The sequence below is a fragment of the Pseudophryne corroboree genome, chromosome 6 (genome assembly GCF_028390025.1).
Source record: "Pseudophryne corroboree isolate aPseCor3 chromosome 6, aPseCor3.hap2, whole genome shotgun sequence".
NCBI lineage: Eukaryota > Metazoa > Chordata > Amphibia > Anura > Myobatrachidae > Pseudophryne > Pseudophryne corroboree.
Window position 1 is genome coordinate 206919307 of NC_086449.1, and position 23442 is coordinate 206942748.

The window sequence follows — 23442 nt, forward strand, 5'->3', positions numbered from 1 at the left end:
CGGAGGTGCTTGGAGGCACGGAGGTGCTTGGAGGCACGGAGGTGTTTGGAGACACCGAGGTGTTTGGAGGGATGAGGTGCTTGGAGGCACGAGGTGCTTGGAGACACGGAGGTAACTGGAGGCACGGAGGTGCTTGGAGGCACGGAGGTGCTTGGAGGCACCTCAGGCACAAGGTGCTTGGAGGCACAGGATGCTTGGAGGCACAGGATGCTTGGAGGCACAGGATGCTTGGAAGCACAGGATGCTTGGAGGGACGAGGGAGCTCTGGAATCACAGCTTCCGCAGGAGAAACGAAGATACTCAGGCACCGGATCTCTGCCTGGTATCTGATTTTAAATTCCCCGCCCTAGCCTGATTGGCGGAGCAGGCAGGTGACGTCAGACCTGCTCCGCCTCCTTGCCCTCGCTTGTGATGGCGGCGTCCTTGCTTCCGGGAATCCGCCGGAGAGCAGCGCCGACCCGCCGCTGAAGCCGGAGACCGTCAGGGGAAGAGAGGCGCCGGGCAGACCAGGCCACCCGCAGGGACAAGCGCGGTCGCCGCTGCCCGAGGTTCGTGACAGTACCCCCTCCTCCAGGAGTGGCCCCTGGACACTTCCCGGGCTTAGTCGGATGTCTGGAGTGGAAGATCCGAATCAGACGAGGAGCCGTTACTTCAGTAGCCCCAATCCAACTTCTCTCCTCAGGACCATAACCCTTCCAGTCCACCAAGTACTGTAATTTTTTATGAAGATAACGAGAGTCAAGAATAGCTTTGATTTCAAACTCCGCTCCAGCTTCTGCCACTACGGACGTTGGCCTAGGGAGTGCTGAGTGGAACCGATTCAGAATGAGGGGACGGAGTAGAGAAACATGAAAGGCGTTAGGTATTCGAAGATGGGCAGGCAAACCCAGTTTACAGACCACAGGATTTAAGACTTGTAGCACAGGGTAAGGACCGATGAACCTTGGAGCGAATTTCATGGTGGGCACCTTCAACCGGAGATTCCGTGTGGACAGCCATACCCTGTCCCCAACTTTATATTGAGGTGCGGCTTGCCGTTTCTTATCTGCGAAGAACTTGTACCGAACAGAAACCTGCTTAAGATTAGCATGAACCTTTCTCCAAATTTGTCCAAAGTGTCGTAGAGTGGACGCTACAGCAGGAACCTCTATTATCGGAAGGCTTGGAAATTCCGGAACACGGGGATGGAACCCGTAGTTGACGAAAAATTGTGATTCCCCAGTGGAAGAATGAAACAAATGGTTATGGGCAAACTCCGCCCAAGGCAACAACTCCACCCAGTTGTCCAGTGAAGGAGAGAGATACAAACGAAGAAAAGTCTCTAGATCTTGATTGACTCGTTCCGTTTGCCCATTTGTTTGGGGATGATAAGCAGACGAAAACTTAAGTTTAATGTGTAGAGTTGAACAAAGGGCTTTCCAAAACCTGGCGGTGAACTGTACTCCACGGTCAGAAACAATCTCTTGTGGCAACCCATGCAAACGAAAATGTTCTCGGATAAACAATAGAGCCAGTTTCGGTGCTGTCGGGAGACCAGTCAAGGGCACAAAGTGTGCCATCTTCGAAAAACGGTCAACAATAACCCAAACGGTGTTGCAACCCTTGGAACAGGGCAAGTCAGTGATGAAGTCCATGGAAATGTGAGTCCAGGGTCTCACAGGGATAGGCAGAGGACGAAGTAACCCTGCAGGAGGCAGACGAGGAGATTTATGTTGTGTACATTGGGGACACGAATTAACGCAATCTTGTACATCCTTCCTCATGGTGTTCCACCAGTAAGACCTTTGCAGAAACTTGTACATCTTCTGAGCGCCGGGATGACCGGAAAACTTGGAGTTATGGACCCACAGTAGTATTCCTGGGCGGAATCTAGCTGGCACGGACATTCTTCCAGGAGGAGGAGCTGGAGTAGTTAAAGCAGCAGAGACAGAAACTGGATTCAGAATTAAACCCCGCTCCGGAGGTTCATCCTCGTCTGTGGGAACTTGTGAACGGGAAAGCGCATCTGCTTTAATATTGAGTCCCGGCCCGGTACTTGATAATGAACGAGAATCGGGAAAAGAAAAGTGCCCATCTCGCCTGGCGAGGATTTAAGCATTGTGCGGATTTGATGTACAGCAAATTCTTGTGATCCGTGTAGATGTACATGTTTAGCCCCTTCTAGAAGATATCTCCATTCTTCCAAGGCAGATTTGATTGCCAAGAGTTCCTGGTCTCCGATAGTGTAATTTCGTTCGGCTGGAGAGAATTTACGAGAATGGAAGCCACACGGATGTAATTTCTTATCAGAGGAATACTGGGAGAGAACAGCCCCAACCACGACTGAAGATGCATCAACTTCTAAGAAGAAGGGTTCCTCGAAATTTGGTTGTTGGAGAACTGGAGCCGTCATGAAAGCTAACTTTAAGCGAGAAAAAGCTACAATGGCTTCCGGAGGCCACAAACTAGGATTAGAACCCTTCCTCGTCAGGGCAGTAATGGGCGCAACAATGGTGGAGAAACCCTTAATGAATTTCCTGTAGTAGTTCGCAAAGCCCAGGAACCTTTGTATTGCTTTCAGGGAAAGAGGCTGAGTCCAGTCACGAATGGCCGACAACTTTTCCGGATCCATGCGAAGCTCCGTCCCCGAGATGACATAACCGAGGAACGGAATAGATGTTACTTCAAAGGTACATTTGGAAAGCTTGGCGTAGAGATGATTCTCTCGTAAACGGTGTAGCACCTCTTTGACTTGAGTCCTGTGTTCGACAAGATTCTTGGAAAAAATCAGTATGTCGTCCAGATATACCACAACGCTCTGATACAGCATATCACGAAAGATTTCGTTGACGAATCCCTGGAAAACCGCGGGAGCATTACTAAGACCAAACGGCATCACCAAGTATTCGTAATGCCCATCTCGGGTATTAAAGGCAGTCTTCCATTCATCCCCCTCTCGGATGCGTATAAGATTATAAGCTCCTCTCAAGTCGAGTTTTGAAAAAATGCGGGCACCACGAACCCTATCAAATAACTCTGTGATTAGTGGCAAGGGGTATTTATTCTTAATAGTAATGTCGTTTAGGCCGCGGTAGTCGATACATGGTCTCAACCCCCCGTCCTTTTTCTTCACGAAAAAGAAGCCTGCACCAGCAGGGGAGGAAGAGGGGCGAATGAATCCCTTGAGCATATTGGACTTAATATACTCCGACATGGCTTGAGTCTCGGGAAGAGACAGAGGATATGTGCGACCACGAGGTGGCATCTTCCCTGGGACAAGGTCAATAGGGCAGTCCCAAGGCCTGTGCGGTGGTAACAGGTCAGCAGCTTGTTCCGAAAATACGTCCTTGTACCCTTGATATGCCTCCGGAATGTGCTCTTCATCCGTTTTGGAGGTAACACGGAGCGGACAAACAGGAGTAAGACAATTAGTGTGACAAAAGGGACTCCAGGACAGAATTTGTGACGACTTCCAGTCGATGTGGGGATTATGACTTTTCAGCCAAGGCATTCCAAGAACCAGATCATGGGGCATTTCTGGGATTACCAAGAGTTCCAAATCTTCCTGATGTAGGACCCCGACCTGCAGCTTAACTGGCCCCGTGCGCCACATTATAAGACCTTTGGAAATTCTAGTCCCGTTGATAGCCGTCAGTGAAATTGGCCGCTCGATAGGCCGTAACTTTAAACCCAAACTTTGGGCACAGAAGGAAGAAACGAAGTTCCCTGCAGCTCCGGAATCCAATAGGGCTTCACAAGACCTGGAGACTGAATTGGAGACTAGAGTTACTGGAAGCAAGCAGTCCGAAGTTGGAGAAGCTTTTGTCGTAACTCCCAGCTTGACTCCTCCGGAACAAGCTAGGCCTGCCCGTTTCCCGGACGGGCTTTACAAGATTTAAGAAAATGATCTGCGGCTCCACAGTAAAGGCAGAGTTTACCCTCACGACGACGCTGTCGTTCTTCCGGAGACAGTCGGGAGCGGTTAATCTGCATGGGCTCATCTGAGCTAGGTGAGGCCACCGGCCTAGGAGTAGGATTCCGGAACCTGGAACGATCCGAACGGCTACGTTCTCTTCCACGCTCCTGCATCCGAAGATCCACCTTGACGCAAAGGGAAATCAAATCTTCTAATGGATCCGGCAGATCTCTAGTAACCAGCTCATCTTTCAGCCGATCGGAAAGACCGTTCCAGAAGGCAGCTCTCAGGGCGTCATTATTCCAGCGTAGTTCGGAAGCAATGGTCTGGAAATGAACCACGTACTGGCCCACGGAACAGGCGCCCTGCCGAACACGGAGCAAATCGGAAGAAGCAGTGGTCATTCTGCCGGGCTCGTCGAAAATCCTTCGAAAGGACGAGATGAAGTTGGTGTAGTTGGAAACCATGGGATCAGATCGTTCCCATAATGGAGACACCCAATCCAAAGCAGAACCTTCCAACAGAGAAATAATATATGCTACCTTGGACCGGTCTGTAGGAAAGTTGTGTGCAAGTAGCTCGAAATGTACCTCGCATTGGTTCAAGAAACCACGACAATTTTTGGGATTCCCATTATAGCGGGACGGAGTAGGCAACTGAAGGCGTGGAGTGACACCGGCCGATGGTTGAACATTGCTGGCAACGGCAACTGGTGCGACTACTGGAACAGGTGCCGGAATTACTGAGGCCAGAGACGCCTGAATCTGATCCAGACGCCCGGACAACTGCTGGAGGTACTGCATCACCTGGCCTTGCGCTGCTTCCTGACTTTGCACTCGAGAAGCCAGGTTCTGGATGGCACTCGAGTCCGTGTTCCGATTCCCCGAGTCCATGTGGCCTGAGTATACTGTCACTGACCTGGTTTGGGAGTGTTGTGGACTCGGGGCTTCTTCCGATGACCGGGAAGAGGAACCGCCACTGGGTCGTAGTAGAGAAGGCCGGATGTAGGTCTTCCTCATGCAGGACTAAGACGGCAGGCGGGAGGCCCAGAGGAATTCTTGAAGGTCTCCTGTAAGACAAGACTTGTAGAAATACTGAAGGCTGGGGTACTGAGATATTGGAGACACTGTGGTGCTGGGAGTACAGGGAGTGCTGGGAGGCCCTTGGAGGCACGGAGGTGCTTGGAGGCATGGAGGTGTTTGGAGACACCGAGGTGTTTGGAGGGATGAGGTGCTTGGAGGCACGAGGTGCTTGGAGACACGGAGGTAACTGGAGGCACGGAGGTGCTTGGAGGCACGGAGGTGCTTGGAGGCACAGAGGTGCTTGGAGGCACGGAGGTGTTTGGAGACACCGAGGTGTTTGGAGGGATGAGGTGCTTGGAGGCACGAGGTGCTTGGAGACACGGAGGTAACTGGAGGCACGGAGGTAACTGGAGGCACGGAGGTGCTTGGAGGCACGGAGGTGTTTGGAGGCACGGAGGTGCTTGGAGGCACAGAGGTGCTTGGAGGCACAGAGGTGCTTGGAGGCACGAGGTGCTTGTAGGCACGAGGTGCTTGTAGGCACGGAGATAATTGGAGGCACGGAGATAATTGGAGGCACGGAGATAATTGGAGGCACGGAGGTGCTTGGAGGCACAGAGGTGCTTGGAGGCACGGAGGTGCTTGGAGGCACAAGGTGCTTGGAGGCACAGGATGCTTGGAGGCACAGGATGCTTGGAGGCACAGGATGCTTGGAGGCACAGGATGCTTGGAGGGACGAGGGAGCTCTGGAATCACAGCTTCCGCAGGAGAAACGAAGATACTCAGGCACCGGATCTCTGCCTGGTATCTGATTTTAAATTCCCCGCCCTAGCCTGATTGGCGGAGCAGGCAGGTGACGTCAGACCTGCTCCGCCTCCTTGCCCTCGCTTGTGATGGCGGCGTCCTTGCTTCCGGGAAGCCGCCGGAGAGCAGCGCCGACCCGCCGCTGAAGCCGGAGACCGTCAGGGGAAGAGAGGCGCCGGGCAGACCAGGCCACCCGCAGGGACAAGCGCGGTCGCCGCTGCCCGAGGTTCGTGACACAGACGTTCTTGAAGGGTGTTTTGCACATCCATCCTCCCTTTGTGCCTCCCACGGCACCTTGGGATCTCAATTTGGTTCTGCACTTCTTACAATCGGACTGGTTTGAACCGGTACTGGAGGTGGATGTATTTTGTAATGTACCTTACGTGGAAGACCGTCACACTGCTGGCCTTGGCTTCAGCAAGACGTGTGTCGGAGCTGGGGGCATTGTCTTACAAGAGCCCCTACTTCATTTTCCATGAGGAGTCAGCAATTTCTTCTTCAGGTGGTATCCGCATTTCACATCAACCAACCTATTGTGGTTCCAGTTGTTACGGACACCTCTGCTACTTCAAAGTCTTTGGATGTTGTGAGGGCTTTGAAGGTATACGTAAAGAAGACAGCTCTTCACAGGAAATCGGACTCGCTGCTCGTTCTTTATGATCCCAATAAAACTGGGTGTCCTGCTTCAAAGCAGTCAATTGCACGCTGGATCAGGCTCACTATCCAGCATGCTTATTCCACCGCAGGATTGCTGGTTCCAAAATTTGTACAGGCCCACTCTACTAGGTCTGTGGGTTCTTCTTGGACGGCTGCCCGGGGTATCTCGGCTTTACAGCTCTGCCGAGCAGCTACTTAGTCAAAAATGTTTGCAAGTTCGATATTTTGGCCTCTGAGGACCTTCAGTTTGGTCAATTAGTACTGCAGGAACCTCAGCACTCTCCCACCCGGTTTGGGAGCTTAGGTACTTTCCCATGGTACTAAATGGATTCCCAGTATCCCCTAGGACGTAAGAGAAAATGGGATTTTAATTACCTACCGGTAAATTCTTTTCTCGTAGTCCGTAGGGGATACTGACCGGCCGCCCGATGCTTCGTTCTTCCTGCATTGTTACTTAGGTAAGTATTCTGGTTGGTTCAGCTGTTGCTGTTCCTGGTTTCAATTTTGGTTAGCATGGCTTTCTTCCTGTTTTGTGTGTGCTGGTTTGTAATCTCACCCCTTTCCTTATCTATCCTTCTCTCAAAGTATGTCCGTCTCCGCGGGCACAGTTTCCTTGACTGAGTCTGGTAGGTGGAGCATAGAGGGAGGGGCCAGCGCACACTATCAAATTCTTAACATACCCAAGGCTCCTAGTGGACCCGTCTATACCCCATGGTACTAAATGGATTCCCAGCATCCCCTACGGACTACAAGAAAAGGATTTACCGGTAAGTAATTAAAATCCTATTTTAATACCCTTAGGGGAGGTTTATTAAAATCCTAATGACATAGTTTTTCTATTTCTCACCTGAAGAATACCTATATTAAATGTCAGCTTCCTAATCTATCGGGAAGAGAATTAGTGATGAGTAAATCCAGAGGCGTCACTTACTTTTAAAACACCCGGTGCGGTCGCGGGTGAAAAGGGGGCGTGGCTTCACGGAAGGGGCGTGGCTTCGCATCCGGACCCCGTTTTCGGCACATTGTGGGTCCGGGCAGTGGCGGATTTAGGGGGGGGGGCACTCGGGCCCGTGCCCCCCCTGTCATTTGTGCCCCCCCCCCCCCGGAGCCGCCGCCGCATAGGGAGATGACGGGCGCCCGCTGAGATTGTGTTACCAGCGGGCGCCCGTCTCCCTGCACAGCTACCGGAGGCAGGAGCTCAGTACTGAGCTCCGGCTTCCGGCCCTGTCACTGTGCGCTATGGGAGAGACGTCAGTCATGACGTCTGACGTCTCTCTCATAGTGCTGAGTGACTGAGGAGCGGACACCAGGAGGAGGAGGACTGCAGCGGCGTGGGAACGGGGCTCGGTAAGTATGTATTTTTCTTCCTTAATGCATCTACTGGGGGCTAACTATGGGGGACATTACTACTGGGGGGCATCAACAAGGGGCATTACTACTGGGGGGTCAAACTACTGGGGGCATTATAACTGGGGCATCTACTGGGGGCATCACTACTGAGGGGTCATCTATTGGGGGCAGCTACTGGGGGCCATATTTACTGGGGGCATTACTACAGGGGGGTCATCTATTGGGGCAAACTTGTAGGGGGGCATTATTACTGGGGGGTCATCTATTGGGGGCAGCTACTGGGGCATTATTACTGGGGGGCATCTACTGAGGGCATTACTACTGGGGGGGTCATCTATTGGGGGCAGCTACTGGGGCATTATTACTGGGGGGCATCTACTGGGGGCATTACTACTGGGGGGGTCATCTATTGGGGGCAGCTACTGGGGGATATTTTTCCTGGGGGGCATCTACAGGGGGCATTATTACTGGGGGGCATCTACTGGGGGCATTACTACTGGCGGGTCGTCTATTGGGGGCAAACTCCTAAGGGGCATTACTACTGGGGGCAAACTACTGGAGGACATTATTACTAGGGGGCATCTACTGGGGGCAAACTGCTGGGGGACATTATTACTGGGGGGGCATCTACTGGGGGCAAACTACTGGGGGACTATTACTGGGGGCCAACTACAAAGGTGCTAACTACTGGCGGTGTAACTACAGGGGCATTACTACTGGCGGCTTAACTACAGGGGCATTACTACTTGGGGGCTAAACTAAAGGGGGGGGGTAAACTACTGGGGTCATGACTGCAGGGGAATTACCACTGGGGGCATAATGACTGGGGGCATTACTACAGGCAACATTACTACTGGGGGCAATACGGGCATTGCATAAGGGGCACCACTACTATGGGGTCTATATAAGGGGCACTACCAGTACAGTGGACATTGCATAATGAGCGCTACAACTGTGGGCATTGTATAAGAAGCGCCACCTCACATGCACCGAAGCCGCACGCAAATGTACTTGCCCCTTCCATGGTGCCCCCCCTATCATTTTCTTCTGGATCCGCCCCTGGGTCCGGGGGATGCGGGCTTCACCCGGAGACTGCTGAATCTGCAGTGCTGGCTTCTGCACTGTGACAGGAGCCGGGTTGCAGCATCCAGCTTCTGCCACTGAGCAGGAGCCGGCACTTTGGTGTCTCCCTTCAGAGGGTAACACCCGGGTGCGGGCCGCACCCACGTTGTGACGCCACTGAGTAAATCAGTCAGTCAGTCAGTTAGGGCTTTTGCATTTACATATATAGATTAACCACAACACACCCAGCATACATGAAAAGCTAAAGCAATTCCCATTTCTCTGACGTCCTAAGTGGATGCTGGGGACTCCGTCAGGACCATGGGGAACAGCGGCTCCGCAGGAGACAGGGCACAAAAGTAAAAGCTTTAGGATCAGGTGGTGTGCACTGGCTCCTCCCCCTATGACCCTCCTCCAAGCCTCAGTTAGGTTTTTGTGCCCGGCCGAGAAGGGTGCAATCTAGGTGGCTCTCCTAAAGAGCTGCTTAGAGTAAAAGTTTTGTTAGGTTTTTTATTTTCAGTGAGTCCTGCTGGCAACAGGCTCACTGCAACGAGGGACTTAGGGGAGAAGAAGTGAACTCACCTGCGTGCAGGATGGATTGGCTTCTTAGGCTACTGGACACTAGCTCCAGAGGGACGATCACAGGTACAGCCTGGATGGGTCACCGGAGCCGCGCCGCCGACCCCCTTGCAGATGCTGAAGAGAGAAGAGGTCCAGAAATCGGCGGCTGAAGACTTCTCAGTCTTCATGAGGTAGCGCACAGCACTGCAGCTGTGCGCCATTGCTCTCAGCACACTTCACACCAACGGTCACTGAGGGTGCAGGGCGCTGGGGGGGGCGCCCTGGGCAGCAATGAAAGTACCTATGCTGGCTAAAAATACATCACATATAGCCTCTGGGGCTATATGGATGTATTTAACCCCTGCCAGGTTGTCAGAAAAACGGGAGAAGAAGCCCGCCGAAAAGGGGGCGGGGCCTATTCTCCTCAGCACACAGCGCCATTTTCCTACACAGCTCCGCTGCTAGGAAGGCTCCCAGGCTCTCCCCTGCACTGCACTACAGAAACAGGGTTAAAACAGAGAGGGGGGGCACTTATTTGGCGATATTATTATATATTAAGATGCTATAAGGGAAAACACTTATATAAGGTTGTCCCTGTATAATTATAGCGTTTTGGTGTGTGCTGGCAAACTCTCCCTCTGTCTCCCCAAAGGGCTAGTGGGGTCCTGTCCTCTATCAGAGCATTCCCTGTGTGTGTGCGCTGTGTGTCGGTACGTGTGTGTCGACATGTATGAGGACGATGTTGGTGAGGAGGCGGAGCAATTGCCTGTAATGGTGATGTCACTCTCTAGGGAGTCGACACCGGAATGGATGGCTTATTTAGGGAATTACGTGATAATGTCAACACGCTGCAAGGTCGGTTGACGACATGAGACGGCCGGCAAACCAATTAGTACCTGTCCAGGCGTCTCAAACACCGTCAGGGGCTTTAAAACGCCCATTTACCTCAGTCGGTCGACACAGGCACAGATACGGACACTGACTCCAGTGTCGACGGTGAAGAAACAAACGTATTTTCCATTAGGGCCACACGTTACATGTTAAGGGCAATGAAGGAGGTGTTACATATTTCTGATACTACAAGTACCACAAAAAAGGGTATTATGTGGGGTGTGAAAAAACTACCTGTAGTTTTTCCTGAATCAGATAAATTAAATGAAGTGTGTGATGATGCGTGGGTTTCCCCCGATAGAAAATTATTGGCGTTATACCCTTTCCCGCCAGAAGTTAGGGCGCGTTGGGAAACACCCCTTAGGGTGGATAAGGCGCTCACACGCTTATCAAAACAAGTGGCGTTACCGTCTCCAGATACGGCCGCCCTCAAGGAGCCAGCTGATAGGAGGCTGGAAAATATCCTAAAAAGTATATACACACATACTGGTGTTATACTGCGACCAGCGATCGCCTCAGCCTGGATGTGCAGCGCTGGGGTGGCTTGGTCGGATTCCCTGACTGAAAATATTGATACCCTTGACAGGGACAGTATTTTATTGACTATAGAGCATTTAAAGGATGCATTTCTATATATGCGAGATGCAGAGAGGGATATTTGCACTCTGGCATCAAGAGTAAGTGCGATGTCCATATCTGCCAGAAGATGTTTATGGACACGACAGTGGTCAGGTGATGCAGATTCCAAACGGCACATGGAAGTATTGCCGTATAAAGGGGAGGAGTTATTTGGGGTCGGTCCATCGGACCTGGTGGCCACGGCAACAGCTGGAAAATCCACCTTTTTTACCCCAAGTCACATCTCAGCAGAAAAAGACACCGTCTTTTCAGCCTCAGTCCTTTCGTCCCCATAAGGGCAAGAGGGCAAAAGGCCAGTCATATCTGCCCAGGGATAGAGGAAAGGGAAGAAGACTGCAGCAGGCAGCTCCTTCCCAGGAACAGAAGCCCTCCACCGCTTCTGCCAAGTCCTCAGCATGACGCTGGGGCCGTACAAGCGGACTCAGGTGCGGTGGGGGGTCGTCTCAAGAGTTTCAGCGCGCAGTGGGCTCACTCGCAAGTGGACCCCTGGATCCTACAAGTAGTATCCCAGGGGTACAGATTGGAAATTCGAGACGTCTCCCCCTCGCAGGTTCCTGAAGTCTGCTTTACCAACGTCTCCCTCCGACAGGGAGGCAGTATTGGAAACAATTCACAAGCTGTATTCCCAGCAGGTGATAATCAAAGTACCCCTCCTACAACAAGGAAAGGGGTATTATTCCACACTATATTGTGGTACTGAAGCCAGAAGGCTCGGTGAGAGCTATTCTAAATCTGAAATCTTTGAACACTTACATACAAAGGTTCAAATCAAGATGGAGTCACTCAGAGCAGTGATAGCGAACCAGGAAGAAGGGGACTATATGGTGTCCCTGGACATCAAGGATGCTTACCTCCATGTCCCAATTTGCCCTTCTCACCAAGGGTACCTCAGGTTCGTGGTACAGAACTGTCACTATCAGTTTCAGACGCTGCCGTTTGGATTGTCCACGGCACCCCGGGTCTTTACCAAGGTAATGGCCGAAATGATGATCCTTCTTCAAAGAAAAGGCGTCTTAATTATCCCTTACTTGGACGATCTCCTGATAAGGGCAAGGTCCAGAGAACAGTTAGAGGTCGGAGTAGCACTATCTCAAGTAGTTCTACGACAGCACGGGTGGATTCTAAATATTCCAAAATCGCAGCTGTTTCCGACGACACGTCTGCTGTTCCTAGGGATGATTCTGGACACAGTCCAGAAAAAGGTGTTTCTCCCGGAGGAGAAAGCCAGGGAGTTATCCGAGCTAGTCAGAAACCTCCTAAAACCAGGCCAAGTGTCAGTGCATCAATGCACAAGAGTCCTGGGAAAAATGGTGGCTTCTTACGAAGCGATTCCATTCGGCAGATTTCACGCAAGAATTTTTCAGTGGGATCTGCTGGACGAATGGTCCGGATCGCATCTTCAGATGCATCAGCGGATAATCCTGTCTCCAAGGACAAGGGTGTCTCTTCTGTGGTGGCTGCAGAGTGCTCATCTACTAGAGGGCAGCACATTCGGCATTCAGGACTGGGTTCTGGTGACCACGGATGCCAGCTTGAGAGGCTGGGGAGCAGTCACACAGGGAAGAAATTTCCAAGGAGTGTGGTCAAGTCTGGAGACTTCTCTCCACATAAATATACTGGAGCTAAGGGCAATTTACAATGCTCTGAGCCTAGGAAGACCTCTGCTTCAAAGTCAACCGGTGCTGATCCAGTCGGACAACATCACGGCAGTCGCCCACGTAAACAGACAGGGCGGCACAAGAAGCAGGAGGGCAATGGCAGCAAGGATTCTTCGCTGGGCGAAAAATCATGTGATAACACTGTCAGCGGTGTTCATTCCGGGAGTGGACAACTGGGAAGCAGACTTCCTCAGCAGGACTGACCTCCACCCGGGAGAGTGGGGACTTCATCTGGAAGTCTTCCACATGATTGTGAACCGTTGGGAAAGACCAAAGGTGGACATGATGGCGTCCCGTCTGAACAAAAAACTGGACAGGTATTGCGCCAGGTCAAGAGACCCTCAGGCAATAGCTGGGACGCTCTGGTAACACCGTGGGTGTACCAGTCGGTGTATGTGTTCCCTCCTCTGCCTCTCATACCCAAGGTACTGAGAATTATAAGACGGAGAGGAGTAAGAACTATACTCGTGGCTCCGGATTGGCCAAGAAGGACTTGGTACCCGGAACTTCAAGAGATACTAAGAAGGGACTTGCTTCAGCAAGGATCATGTCTGTTCCAAGACTTACCGCGGCTGCGTTTGACGGCATGGCGGTTGAACGCCGGATCCTAAGGGAAAAAGGCATTCCGGAAGAGGTCATCCCTACCCTGGTCAGAGCCAGGAAGGAGGTGACTGCACAACATTATCACCGCATTCGGCGAAAATATGTTGCATGGTGTGAGGCCAGGAAGGCCCCCACGGAGGAATTTCAACTCGGTCGATTCCTGCATTTCCTACAAACAGGAGTGTCTATGGGCCTCAAATTGGGGTCCATTAAGGTTCAAATTTCGGCCCTGTCGATTTTCTTCCAGAAAGAATTGGCTTCAGTTCCTGAAGTCCAGAAGTTTGTCAAGGGAGTACTGCATATACAACCCCCTTTTGTGCCTCCAGTGGCACTGTGGGATCTCAACGTAGTTCTGGGATTCCTCAAATCACATTGGTTTAAACCGCTCAAATCTGTGGATTTTAAATATCTCACATGGAAAGTGACCATGCTGTTGGCCCTGGCCTCGGCCAGGCGAGTGTCAGAATTGGCGGCTTTGTCTCACAAAAGCCCATATCTGATTGTCCATTCGGACAGGGCAGAGCTGCGGACTCGTCCCCAGTTTCTCCCTAAGGTGGTGTCAGCGTTTCACCTGAACCAGCTTATTGTGGTACCTGCGGCTACTAGGGACTTGGAGGACTCCAAGTTGCTAGATGTTGTCAGGGCCCTGAAAATATAGGTTTCCAGGACGGCTGGAGTCAGGAAAACTGACTTGCTGTTAGCCTGTATGCACCCAACAAACTGGGTGCTCTTGCTTCTAAGCAGACGATTGCTAGTTGGATGTGTAGTACAATTCAGCTTGCACATTCTGTGGCAGGCCTGCCACAGCCAAAATATGTAAATGCCCATTCCACAAGAAAGGTGGGCTCATCTTGGGCGGCTGCCCGAGGGGTCTCGGCTTTACAACTTTGCCGAGCTGCTACTTGGTCAGGGGCAAACACGTTTGAAAAATTCTACAAATTTGATACCCTGGCTGAGGAGGACCTGGAGTTCTATCATTCGGTGCTGCAGAGTCATCCGCACTCTCCCGCCCGTTTGGGAGCTTTGGTATAATCCCCATGGTCCTGACGGAGTCCCCAGCATCCACTTAGGACGTCAGAGAAAATAAGAATTTACTTACCGATAATTCTATTTCTCGTAGTCCGTAGTGGATGCTGGGCGCCCATCCCAAGTGCGGATTGTCTGCAATACTTGTACATAGTTATTGTTACAAAAATCGGGTTATTATTGTTGTGAGCCATCTTTTCAGAGGCTCCGCTGTTATCATGCTGTTAACTGGGTTCAGATCACAGGTTGTACAGTGTGATTGGTGTGGCTGGTATGAGTCTTACCCGGGATTCAAAATCCTTCCTTATTGTGTACGCTCGTCCGGGCACAGTATCCTAACTGAGGCTTGGAGGAGGGTCATAGGGGGAGGAGCCAGTGCACACCACCTGATCCTAAAGCTTTTACTTTTGTGCCCTGTCTCCTGCGGAGCCGCTATTCCCCATGGTCCTGACGGAGTCCCCAGCATCCACTACGGACTACGAGAAATAGAATTATCGGTAAGTAAATTCTTATTTTGTTAATCTAATTTGTAAGCATGGTGGAGACACTTTTTCTATTCTTATCCTTTATATGATTGTACATGCTGCCACCGAATCAAGTTTATGCCAACATATACAAAGGTTTCGTCAGAGGATGAGTGTTATGTTTCAGTCTTACATTGCACAAGCTGACCTATCAAGGAGAATTTGTCATTGTATTGCTGTCTACTTACTGGGTCCTAGATTTCTTAAATCACCAGAACCTGGCAATCGGTTGTAAGACTGAGAAGCTCTCAAACTGTAAAAAAGGAAAAAGACATAAATATGCGATTTATGAACTGTTTTACTGTATATAACTGGTGTAATATAGATGCATACCTCCCAACTGTCCCGATTTTCGCGGGACAGCCCCGTTTTTTGGGGACTGTCCCGCTGTCTCACCCGCGGGCCACAGTGTTCAGCGGTGGTGGGGGGGGGAGGGCAGTTGGGAGGCTCTGTCTCTTGCTGCCCTGCTTAGCAGAGCAGCGGTGAATAGACGCTGTGCGCATGCGCACAGCGTCTATTCACTGGAGTCAGAGGGAGAGGGGCATGCCTCCTCAGTGATGAAAACAGGGGCGTGGCTCGCAATAGTGGGTCCTCCCACGAAGACACACCCCATTTTCATAGGCCACGCCCCCTTTTCGGGAGCGCGGGCATGTGTCCTGCCTCCACACAGATCAAAGTTGGGAGGTATGTAGATGACATACTATAAGATGCCTAGTATGAGAGACAAACCCATTTCACTCAGTAACGGACCTTCTACACTGCCTAATGTCAGTATGAAGTGTCACAATTGTAACTGTAGTTGTGGCTAGGATATGTAATTGCTGTAAAGATATACAGCAATCTCAGTGTGCATGAAGTGATGCAAAATACATACATTAAACCCTATATAGTCCATATCGGTAGGAAACATAGGGGGTCATTCCGAGTTGTTGGCTCGGTAAATTTCTAGAGATGAGCGCCTGAAATTTTTCGGGTTTTGTGTTTTGGTTTTGGGTTCGGTTCCGCGGCCGTGTTTTGGGTTCGACCGCGTTTTGGCAAAACCTCACCGAATTTTTTTTGTCGGATTCGGGTGTGTTTTGGATTCGGGTGGTTTTTTCAAAAAACCCTAAAAAACATCTTAAAACATTGAATTTGGGGGTCATTTTGATCCCATAGTATTATTAACCTCAATAACCATAATTAACACTCATTTTCAGTCTATTCTGAACACCTTACACCTCACAATATTATTTTTAGTCCTAAAATTTGCACCGAGGTCGCTGGATGACTAAGCTCAGCGACCCTAGTGGCCGACACAAACACCGGGCCCATCTAGGAGTGGCACTGCAGTGTCACGCAGGATGTCCCTTCCAAAAAACCCTCCCCAAACAGCACATGACGCAAAGAAAAAAAGAGGCGCAATGAGGTAGCTGTGTGAGTAAGATTAGCGACCCTAGTGGCCGACACAAACACCGGGCCCATCTAGGAGTGGCACTGCAGTGTCACGCAGGATGTCCCTTCCAAAAAACCCTCCCCAAACAGCACATGACGCAAAGAAAAAAAGAGGCGCAATGAGGTAGCTGACTGTGTGAGAAAGATAAGCGACCCTAGTGGCCGACACAAACACCGGGCCCATCTAGGAGTGGCACTGCAGTGTCACGCAGGATGTCCCTTCCAAAAAACCCTCCCCAAACAGCACATGACGCAAAGAAAAAAAGAGGCGCAATGAGGTAGCTGTGTGAGTAAGATTAGCGACCCTAGTGGCCGACACAAACACCTGGCCCATCTAGGAGTGGCACTGCAGTGTCACGCAGGATGTCCCTTCCAAAAAACCCTCCCCAAACAGCACATGACGCAAAGAAAAAAAGAGGCGCAATGAGGTAGCTGACTGTGTGAGAAAGATAAGCGACCCTAGTGGCCGACACAAACACCGGGCCCATCTAGGAGTGGCACTGCAGTGTCACGCAGGATGTCCCTTCCAAAAAACCCTCCCCAAACAGCACATGACGCAAAGAAAAAAAGAGGCGCAATGAGGTAGCTGACTGTGTGAGAAAGATAAGCGACCCTAGTGGCCGACACAAACACCGGGCCCATCTAGGAGTGGCACTGCAGTGTCACGCAGGATGTCCCTTCCAAAAAACCCTCCCCAAACAGCACATGACGCAAAGAAAAATAAAAGAAAAAAGAGGTGCAAGATGGAATTGTCCTTGGGCCCTTCCCACCCACCCTTATGTTGTATAAACAAAACAGGACATGCACACTTTAACCAACCCATCATTTCAGTGACAGGGTCTGCCACACGACTGTGACTGAAATGACGGGTTGGTTTGGACCCCCACCAAAAAAGAAGCAATTAATCTCTCCTTGCACAAACTGGCTCTACAGAGGCAAGATGTCCACCTCATCATCATCCTCCGATATATCACCGTGTACATCCCCCTCCTCACAGATTATCAATTCGTCCCCACTGGAATCCACCATGTCAGCTCCCTGTGTACTTTGTGGAGGCAATTGCTGCTGGTCAATGTCTCCGCGGAGGAATTGATTATAATTCATTTTAATGAACATCATCTTCTCCACATTTTCTGGATGTAACCTCGTACGCCGATTGCTGACAAGGTGAGCGGCGGCACTAAACACTCTTTCGGAGTACACACTTGTGGGAGGGCAACTTAGGTAGAATAAAGCCAGTTTGTGCAAGGGCCTCCAAATTGCCTCTTTTTCCTGCCAGTATAAGTACGGACTGTGTGACGTGCCTACTTGGATGCGGTCACTCATATAATCCTCCACCATTCTATCAATGGTGAGAGAATCATATGCAGTGACAGTAGACGACATGTCCGTAATGGTTGTCAGGTCCTTCAGTCCGGACCAGATGTCAGCATCAGCAGTCGCTCCAGACTGCCCTGCATCACCGCCAGCGGGTGGGCTCGGAATTCGGATTTGGGATTTCGAAGAATGCACAGTTCTTTGCTGTGCTGCTTTTGCCAGCTTGAGTCTTTTCATTTTTCTAGCGAGAGGCTGAGTGCTTCCATCCTCATGTGAAGCTGAACCACTAGCCATGAACATAGGCCAGGGCCTCAGCCGTTCCTTGCCACTCCGTGTGGTAAATGGCATATTGGCAAGTTTACGCTTCTCCTCCGACAATTTTATTTTAGGTTTTGGAGTCCTTTTTTTTCTGATATTTGGTGTTTTGGATTTGACATGCTCTGTACTATGACATTGGGCATCGGCCTTGGCAGACGACGTTGCTGGCATTTCATCGTCTCGGCCATGACTAGTGGCAGCAGCTTCAGCACGAGGTGGAAGTGGATCTTGATCTTTCCCTAATTTTGGAACCTCAACTTTTTTGTTCTCCATATTTTATAGGCAGAACTAAAAGGCACCTCAGGTAAACAATGGAGATGGATGGATTGGATACTAGTATACAATTATGGACGGACTGCCACGGTTAGGTGGTATAAAAAAACCACGGTTAGGTGGTATATAATACAATTATGGATGGACGGACTGCCTGCCGAGTTCCGACACAGAGGTAGCCACAGCCGTGAACTACCGCACTGTACACTGGTTGATAAAGAGATAGTAGTATACTCGTAACAACTAGTATGACACTATGACGACGGTATAAAGAATGAAAAAAAAACCACGGTTAGGTGGTATATATTATAATAATAATACAATTATGGATGGACGGACTGCCTGCCGACTGCCGACACAGAGGTAGCCACAGCCGTGAACTACCGCACTGTACACTGGTTGATAAAGAGATAGTAGTATACTCGTAACAACTAGTATGACACTATGACGACGGTATAAAGAATGAAAAAAAAACCACGGTTAGGTGGTATATATTATAATAATAATACAATTATGGATGGACGGACTGCCTGCCGACTGCCGACACAGAGGTAGCCACAGCCGTGAACTACCGCACTGTACACTGGTTGATAAAGAGATAGTAGTATACTCGTAACAACTAGTATGACACTATGACGACGGTATAAAGAATGAAAAAAAAACCACGGTTAGGTGGTATATATTATAATAATAATACAATTATGGATGGACGGACTGCCTGCCGACTGCCGACACAGAGGTAGCCACAGCCGTGAACTACCGCACTGTACACTGGTTGATAAAGAGATAGTAGTATACTCGTAACAACTAGTATGACACTATGACGACGGTATAAAGAATGAAAAAAAAACCACGGTTAGGTGGTATATATTATAATAATAATACAATTATGGATGGACGGACTGCCTGCCGACTGCCGACACAGAGGTAGCCACAGCCGTGAACTACCGCACTGTACACTGGTTGATAAAGAGATAGTAGTATACTCGTAACAACTAGTATGACACTATGACGACGGTATAAAGAAAGAAAAAAAAATACCACAGTTAGGTGGTATATATTATAATAATAATACAATTATGGATGGACGGACTGCCTGCCGACTGCCGACACAGAGGTAGCCACAGCCGTGAACTACCGCACTGTACACTGGTTGATAAAGAGATAGTAGTATACTCGTAACAACTAGTATGACACTATGACGACGGTATAAAGAAAGAAAAAAAAATACCACGGTTAGGTGGTATATATTGTAATACAATTATGGATGGACGGACTGCCTGCCGAGTTCCGACTGCCGACACAGAGGTAGCCACAGCCGTGAACTACCGCACTGTACTGTGTCTGCTGCTAATATAGACTGGTTGATAAAGAGATAGTATACAATACATACAACAATATACTACTATACTGGTGGTCAGGCACTGGTCACCACTAGTCACACTGGCAGTGGCACTCCTGCAGCAAAAGTGTGCACTGTTTAATTTTAAATTAATATAATATTATGTACTCCTGGGGGCTCCTGCTATAACAACCTGCAGTGCTCCCCAGTCTCCCCCACAATTATTATAAGCTTTGCCTTTTATACATTGATGTGCAGCACACTGGGCTGAGCTGAGTGCACACAGACTGAGTCACACTGTGTGACTGGCTGCTGCTGTGTATCGTTTTTTTTCAGGCAGAGAACGGATATAGCAGAGAACGGATATATTATATTAAAATAAATAAAAGTTAACTAACAACAACTGCACTGGTCACTGTGGTAAACTCTGTCTGACTCTGCACAATCTCTCTCTCTCTTCTAATCTAATTTCTAATGGAGAGGACGCCAGCCACGTCCTCTCCCTATCAATCTCAATGCACGTGTGAAAATGGCGGCGACGCGCGGCTCCTTATATAGAATCCGAGTCTCGCGAGAATCCGACAGCGTCATGATGACGTTCGGGCGCGCTCGGGTTAACCGAGCAAGGCGGGAGGATCCGAGTCTGCTCGGACCCGTGAAAAAAACATGAAGTTCGTGCGGGTTCGGTTTCAGAGAAACCGAACCCGCTCATCTCTATAAATTTCATCGCATCGCAGCGATTTTCCGCTTAGTGCGCATGCGCAATGTTCGCACTGCGACTGCGCCAAGTAAATTTGCTATGAAGTTAGGAATTTTACTCACGGCTTTTTCTTCGTTCAGGCGATCGTAATGTGATTGACAGGAAGTGGGTGTTTCTGGGCGGAAACAGGCCGTTTTATGGGAGAGTTTGAAAAAACGCTACCGTTTCTGGGAAAAACGCGGGAGTGGCTGGAGAAACGGAGGAGTGGCTGGGCGAACGCTGGGTGTGTTTGTGACGTCAAACCAGGAACGACAAGCTCTGAACTGATCGCAGATGCCGAGTAAGTCTGGAGCTACTCAGAAACTGCACAGAGATGTCTTTTCGCAATATTGCGAATCTTTCGTTCGCAATTTTACTATGCTAAGATTCACTCCCAGTAGGCGTAGGCTTAGCGTGTGCAAAGCTGCTAAAAACGGCTTGCGAGCGAACAACTTGGAATGACCCCCATAGTACATATCGCACCGTGTGTATACAGCTTGCGATGCCAATGCGCACTCCCGCAGTGTCGGTATCTCAAGAAAAAATAGACTGTACAGGCAGGTCAATTTTGACTAGAAGTATCCAATCTGGTTTCTAGTATAGTCAAAATTTTATATAGTCAAAAGTGTACATAGCCAAAATTGCACCGTGTGTTTAGTCATTATCGGTGGTTCTGGGCTCTGGGGAGTTCAAGGGAAAGTCAAAATTGTCCTTTAGGCAGAATCGCACTGTGTGTATGCACCTTTAGGTGAGCGTAAAGCAAAAAAAGAGCAAGTAATTTCTCACCTTGGCAGAACCATGCTGCCCTGCAGCTTTAAAATGTGCTGAGAGATGTAATGTATACTGGGTACGCTCTATCCAATTATTGAATTGATCAGCCGATATATATTGGCAGATCGTCCCGATAATTGGAGAGTGTGTATGCAGAAGCGTTGGAGTGATTGAAGCAACTAAATGGCTTCAAGCGTTCCTGCAACGGTCAAGTCTAGGGAATATCATGTGTGTTGCACATGCTATGTTGTTTCTGACCACCCGCTCCCATTCAAGAGATGAAAGAGAAAGCACACACTGAGCAAGACATTGCTCTGTGTATGGATGCGCACCGATACAATAATCGCTCCACAAACATATAAAGTCATGATATCCCACCTTGGGGATGGGGCCACCGGCTCTAGGAAATAGAGCACTGCTACACAGGCTACAGGCGTTTGCTGGGAGCATCCTTTGTATGCTCCCAGTAGCTCTGCAGCAGTGTTACTGACTGCACGGTGCCAGTCCAGATCATATCCACACTCCAGCATTTATATACAGTACTGCAGCACCTAGCCTTTCTTTTTGTTCTGTCCTATAAAACGTTATACATTTTTACATTTCTCTTACATCCTAGAGGATGCTGGGGACTCCGTAAGGACCATGGGGAATAGACGGGCTCCGCAGGAGACATGGGCACTATAAAGAACTTTAGAATGTGTGTGCACTGGCTCCTCCCTCTATGCCCCTCCTCCAGACCTCAGTTTGATACTGTGCCCAGAGGAGACTGGGTGCATTACAAGTGTTGCGAGCCCCAGGATTCCAGACGTGTCTTGAGAGCATTGAGCGGTAACCAGTAAGACATCCGAAGTCTATCTACCCGGGTGGATTCCCTTTGAATGATTTAATAACACCTGTTAGAGAACTGTTTTTCCACCAGTTCTCCACGGTACTTGGTAATTGTTCTGGCTCTCTGGGGACAACATTATGGAATTGTAGAGGGACTCTGTTTGTTTACATGTTTTCTCCCATGTTTGTTGTTATCTATGTATTAAATTAGACAAACTACACATGGGAATTCATTCTGTTTTTCATATGCTGATCTGATGACGTTGTCTAAATTCTGAATCAACAAGAGGATCGATGCAAATAAGGAATGTATAATTCAGTATTCTTTCTCACGAATTGAGTGAATATTACACAGTGTGGAGGTGGCGCCTGGTATAGTGGGTTTATAACCTTACCATTTTGTTCAGCATTACAGGGAGCTCTCCTGAGTTTCCTGAAAGAAAGTAATTTTGTTAGGTCTTTTATTTTCAGGGAGCCTGCTGGCAACAGACTCCCTGCATCGAGGGACTGAGGAGAGAGAAGCAGCCCTACTTAACTGCGAGGCTCTGCTTCTTAGGCTACTGGACACCATTAGCTCCAGAGGGAGTCGGAACGCAGGTCTCTCCTAGCTGTTCGTCCCGGAGCCGAGCCGCCGCCCTCCTCACAGAGCCGGAAGATAGAAGCCGGGTGAGTATGAGAAGAAAGAAGACTTCAGAGGCGGCAGAAGACTTCGGATCTTCACTGAGGTAACGCTGCGCGCCATTGCTCCCGCACAACACACACACGGCAGGCACTGTAAGGGTGCAGGGCGCAGGGGGGTACCCTGGGCAGCAATTAAACCTCCGGTCTGGCAAAATCTGGGCATATATTGGCTCTGCATTATATATAAGAGATCCCCCGCCAGTTTTTGAAAGTAATCGAGCGGGACCAAAGCCCGCCGCTGAGGGGGCGGAGCTTGATCCTCAGCACTCACCAGCGCCATTTTCTCCACAGCACACAGCTGAGAAGCTGGCTCCCCGGACTCTCCCCTGCTGAACACGGTGACAGAGGGGTTGAAAGAAGGGGGGGGGGGGGGGCACATAATTTGGCGCAGTGTTTTATATATATATATATATATATATATATATAAAATCAGCAGGAAATAACGAGGCGGCACTCGGAGTCTTGAAAAGCAACAAACCTTGTAATAGTGCAAATCAACGTTTCGGGGTTACCCCCTTCATCAGGATTAGTGCAATGTAACAAACAATGTGTTTAAATACCACTTACCCCCTCTTTAGAACATCCCCTCTGGCCAATGCCGCTGGTCGCGCCGTCCCGGTCTTCAGACTGACGTCACCCGCGTCTCACAGGAAGTGACACGCCGGCGCCGGGAGGCGCGTCCATGGCAACCAGCCTGACAACCAAACATCAATACATAAATCTCATTGTGAAACAATGCCGTGAGAAACATGAAATAAGACACGGCTTTTTGACAAAACCACCTTTGTAAGCTGCCATATATTAGCTATTGCATCGACACAATTGCAAATATCTCCATCGTATAGACCACAGGTTCTCAAACTCGGTCCTCAGGACCCCACACGGTGCATGTTTTGCAGGTCTCCTCACAGAATCACAAGTGACATAATTAGCTCCACCTGTGGACCTTTTAAAATGTGTCAGTGAGTAATTAATACACCTGTGCACCTGCTGGGTTACCTGCAAAACATGCACCGTGTGGGGTCCTGAGGACCGAGTTTGAGAACCACTGGT

The 23442-nt window shown here is 49.7% G+C and overlaps 1 protein-coding gene across 5 annotated transcripts in view; it reads right to left on the reverse strand.

Annotated features, from left to right (window-relative positions):
* Nucleotides 1-23442, reverse strand: part of RNF212 (ring finger protein 212) — a 476056-nt gene that overhangs the window by 92965 nt on the left and 359649 nt on the right. For all 5 annotated transcript variants that reach the window (XM_063925682.1, XM_063925685.1, XM_063925683.1 and 2 more), the window contains one exon: nt 14878-14942. In XM_063925682.1, the coding sequence (XP_063781752.1) occupies nt 14878-14942 (65 nt within the window). The remainder of the gene's footprint in view (nt 1-14877; nt 14943-23442) is intronic.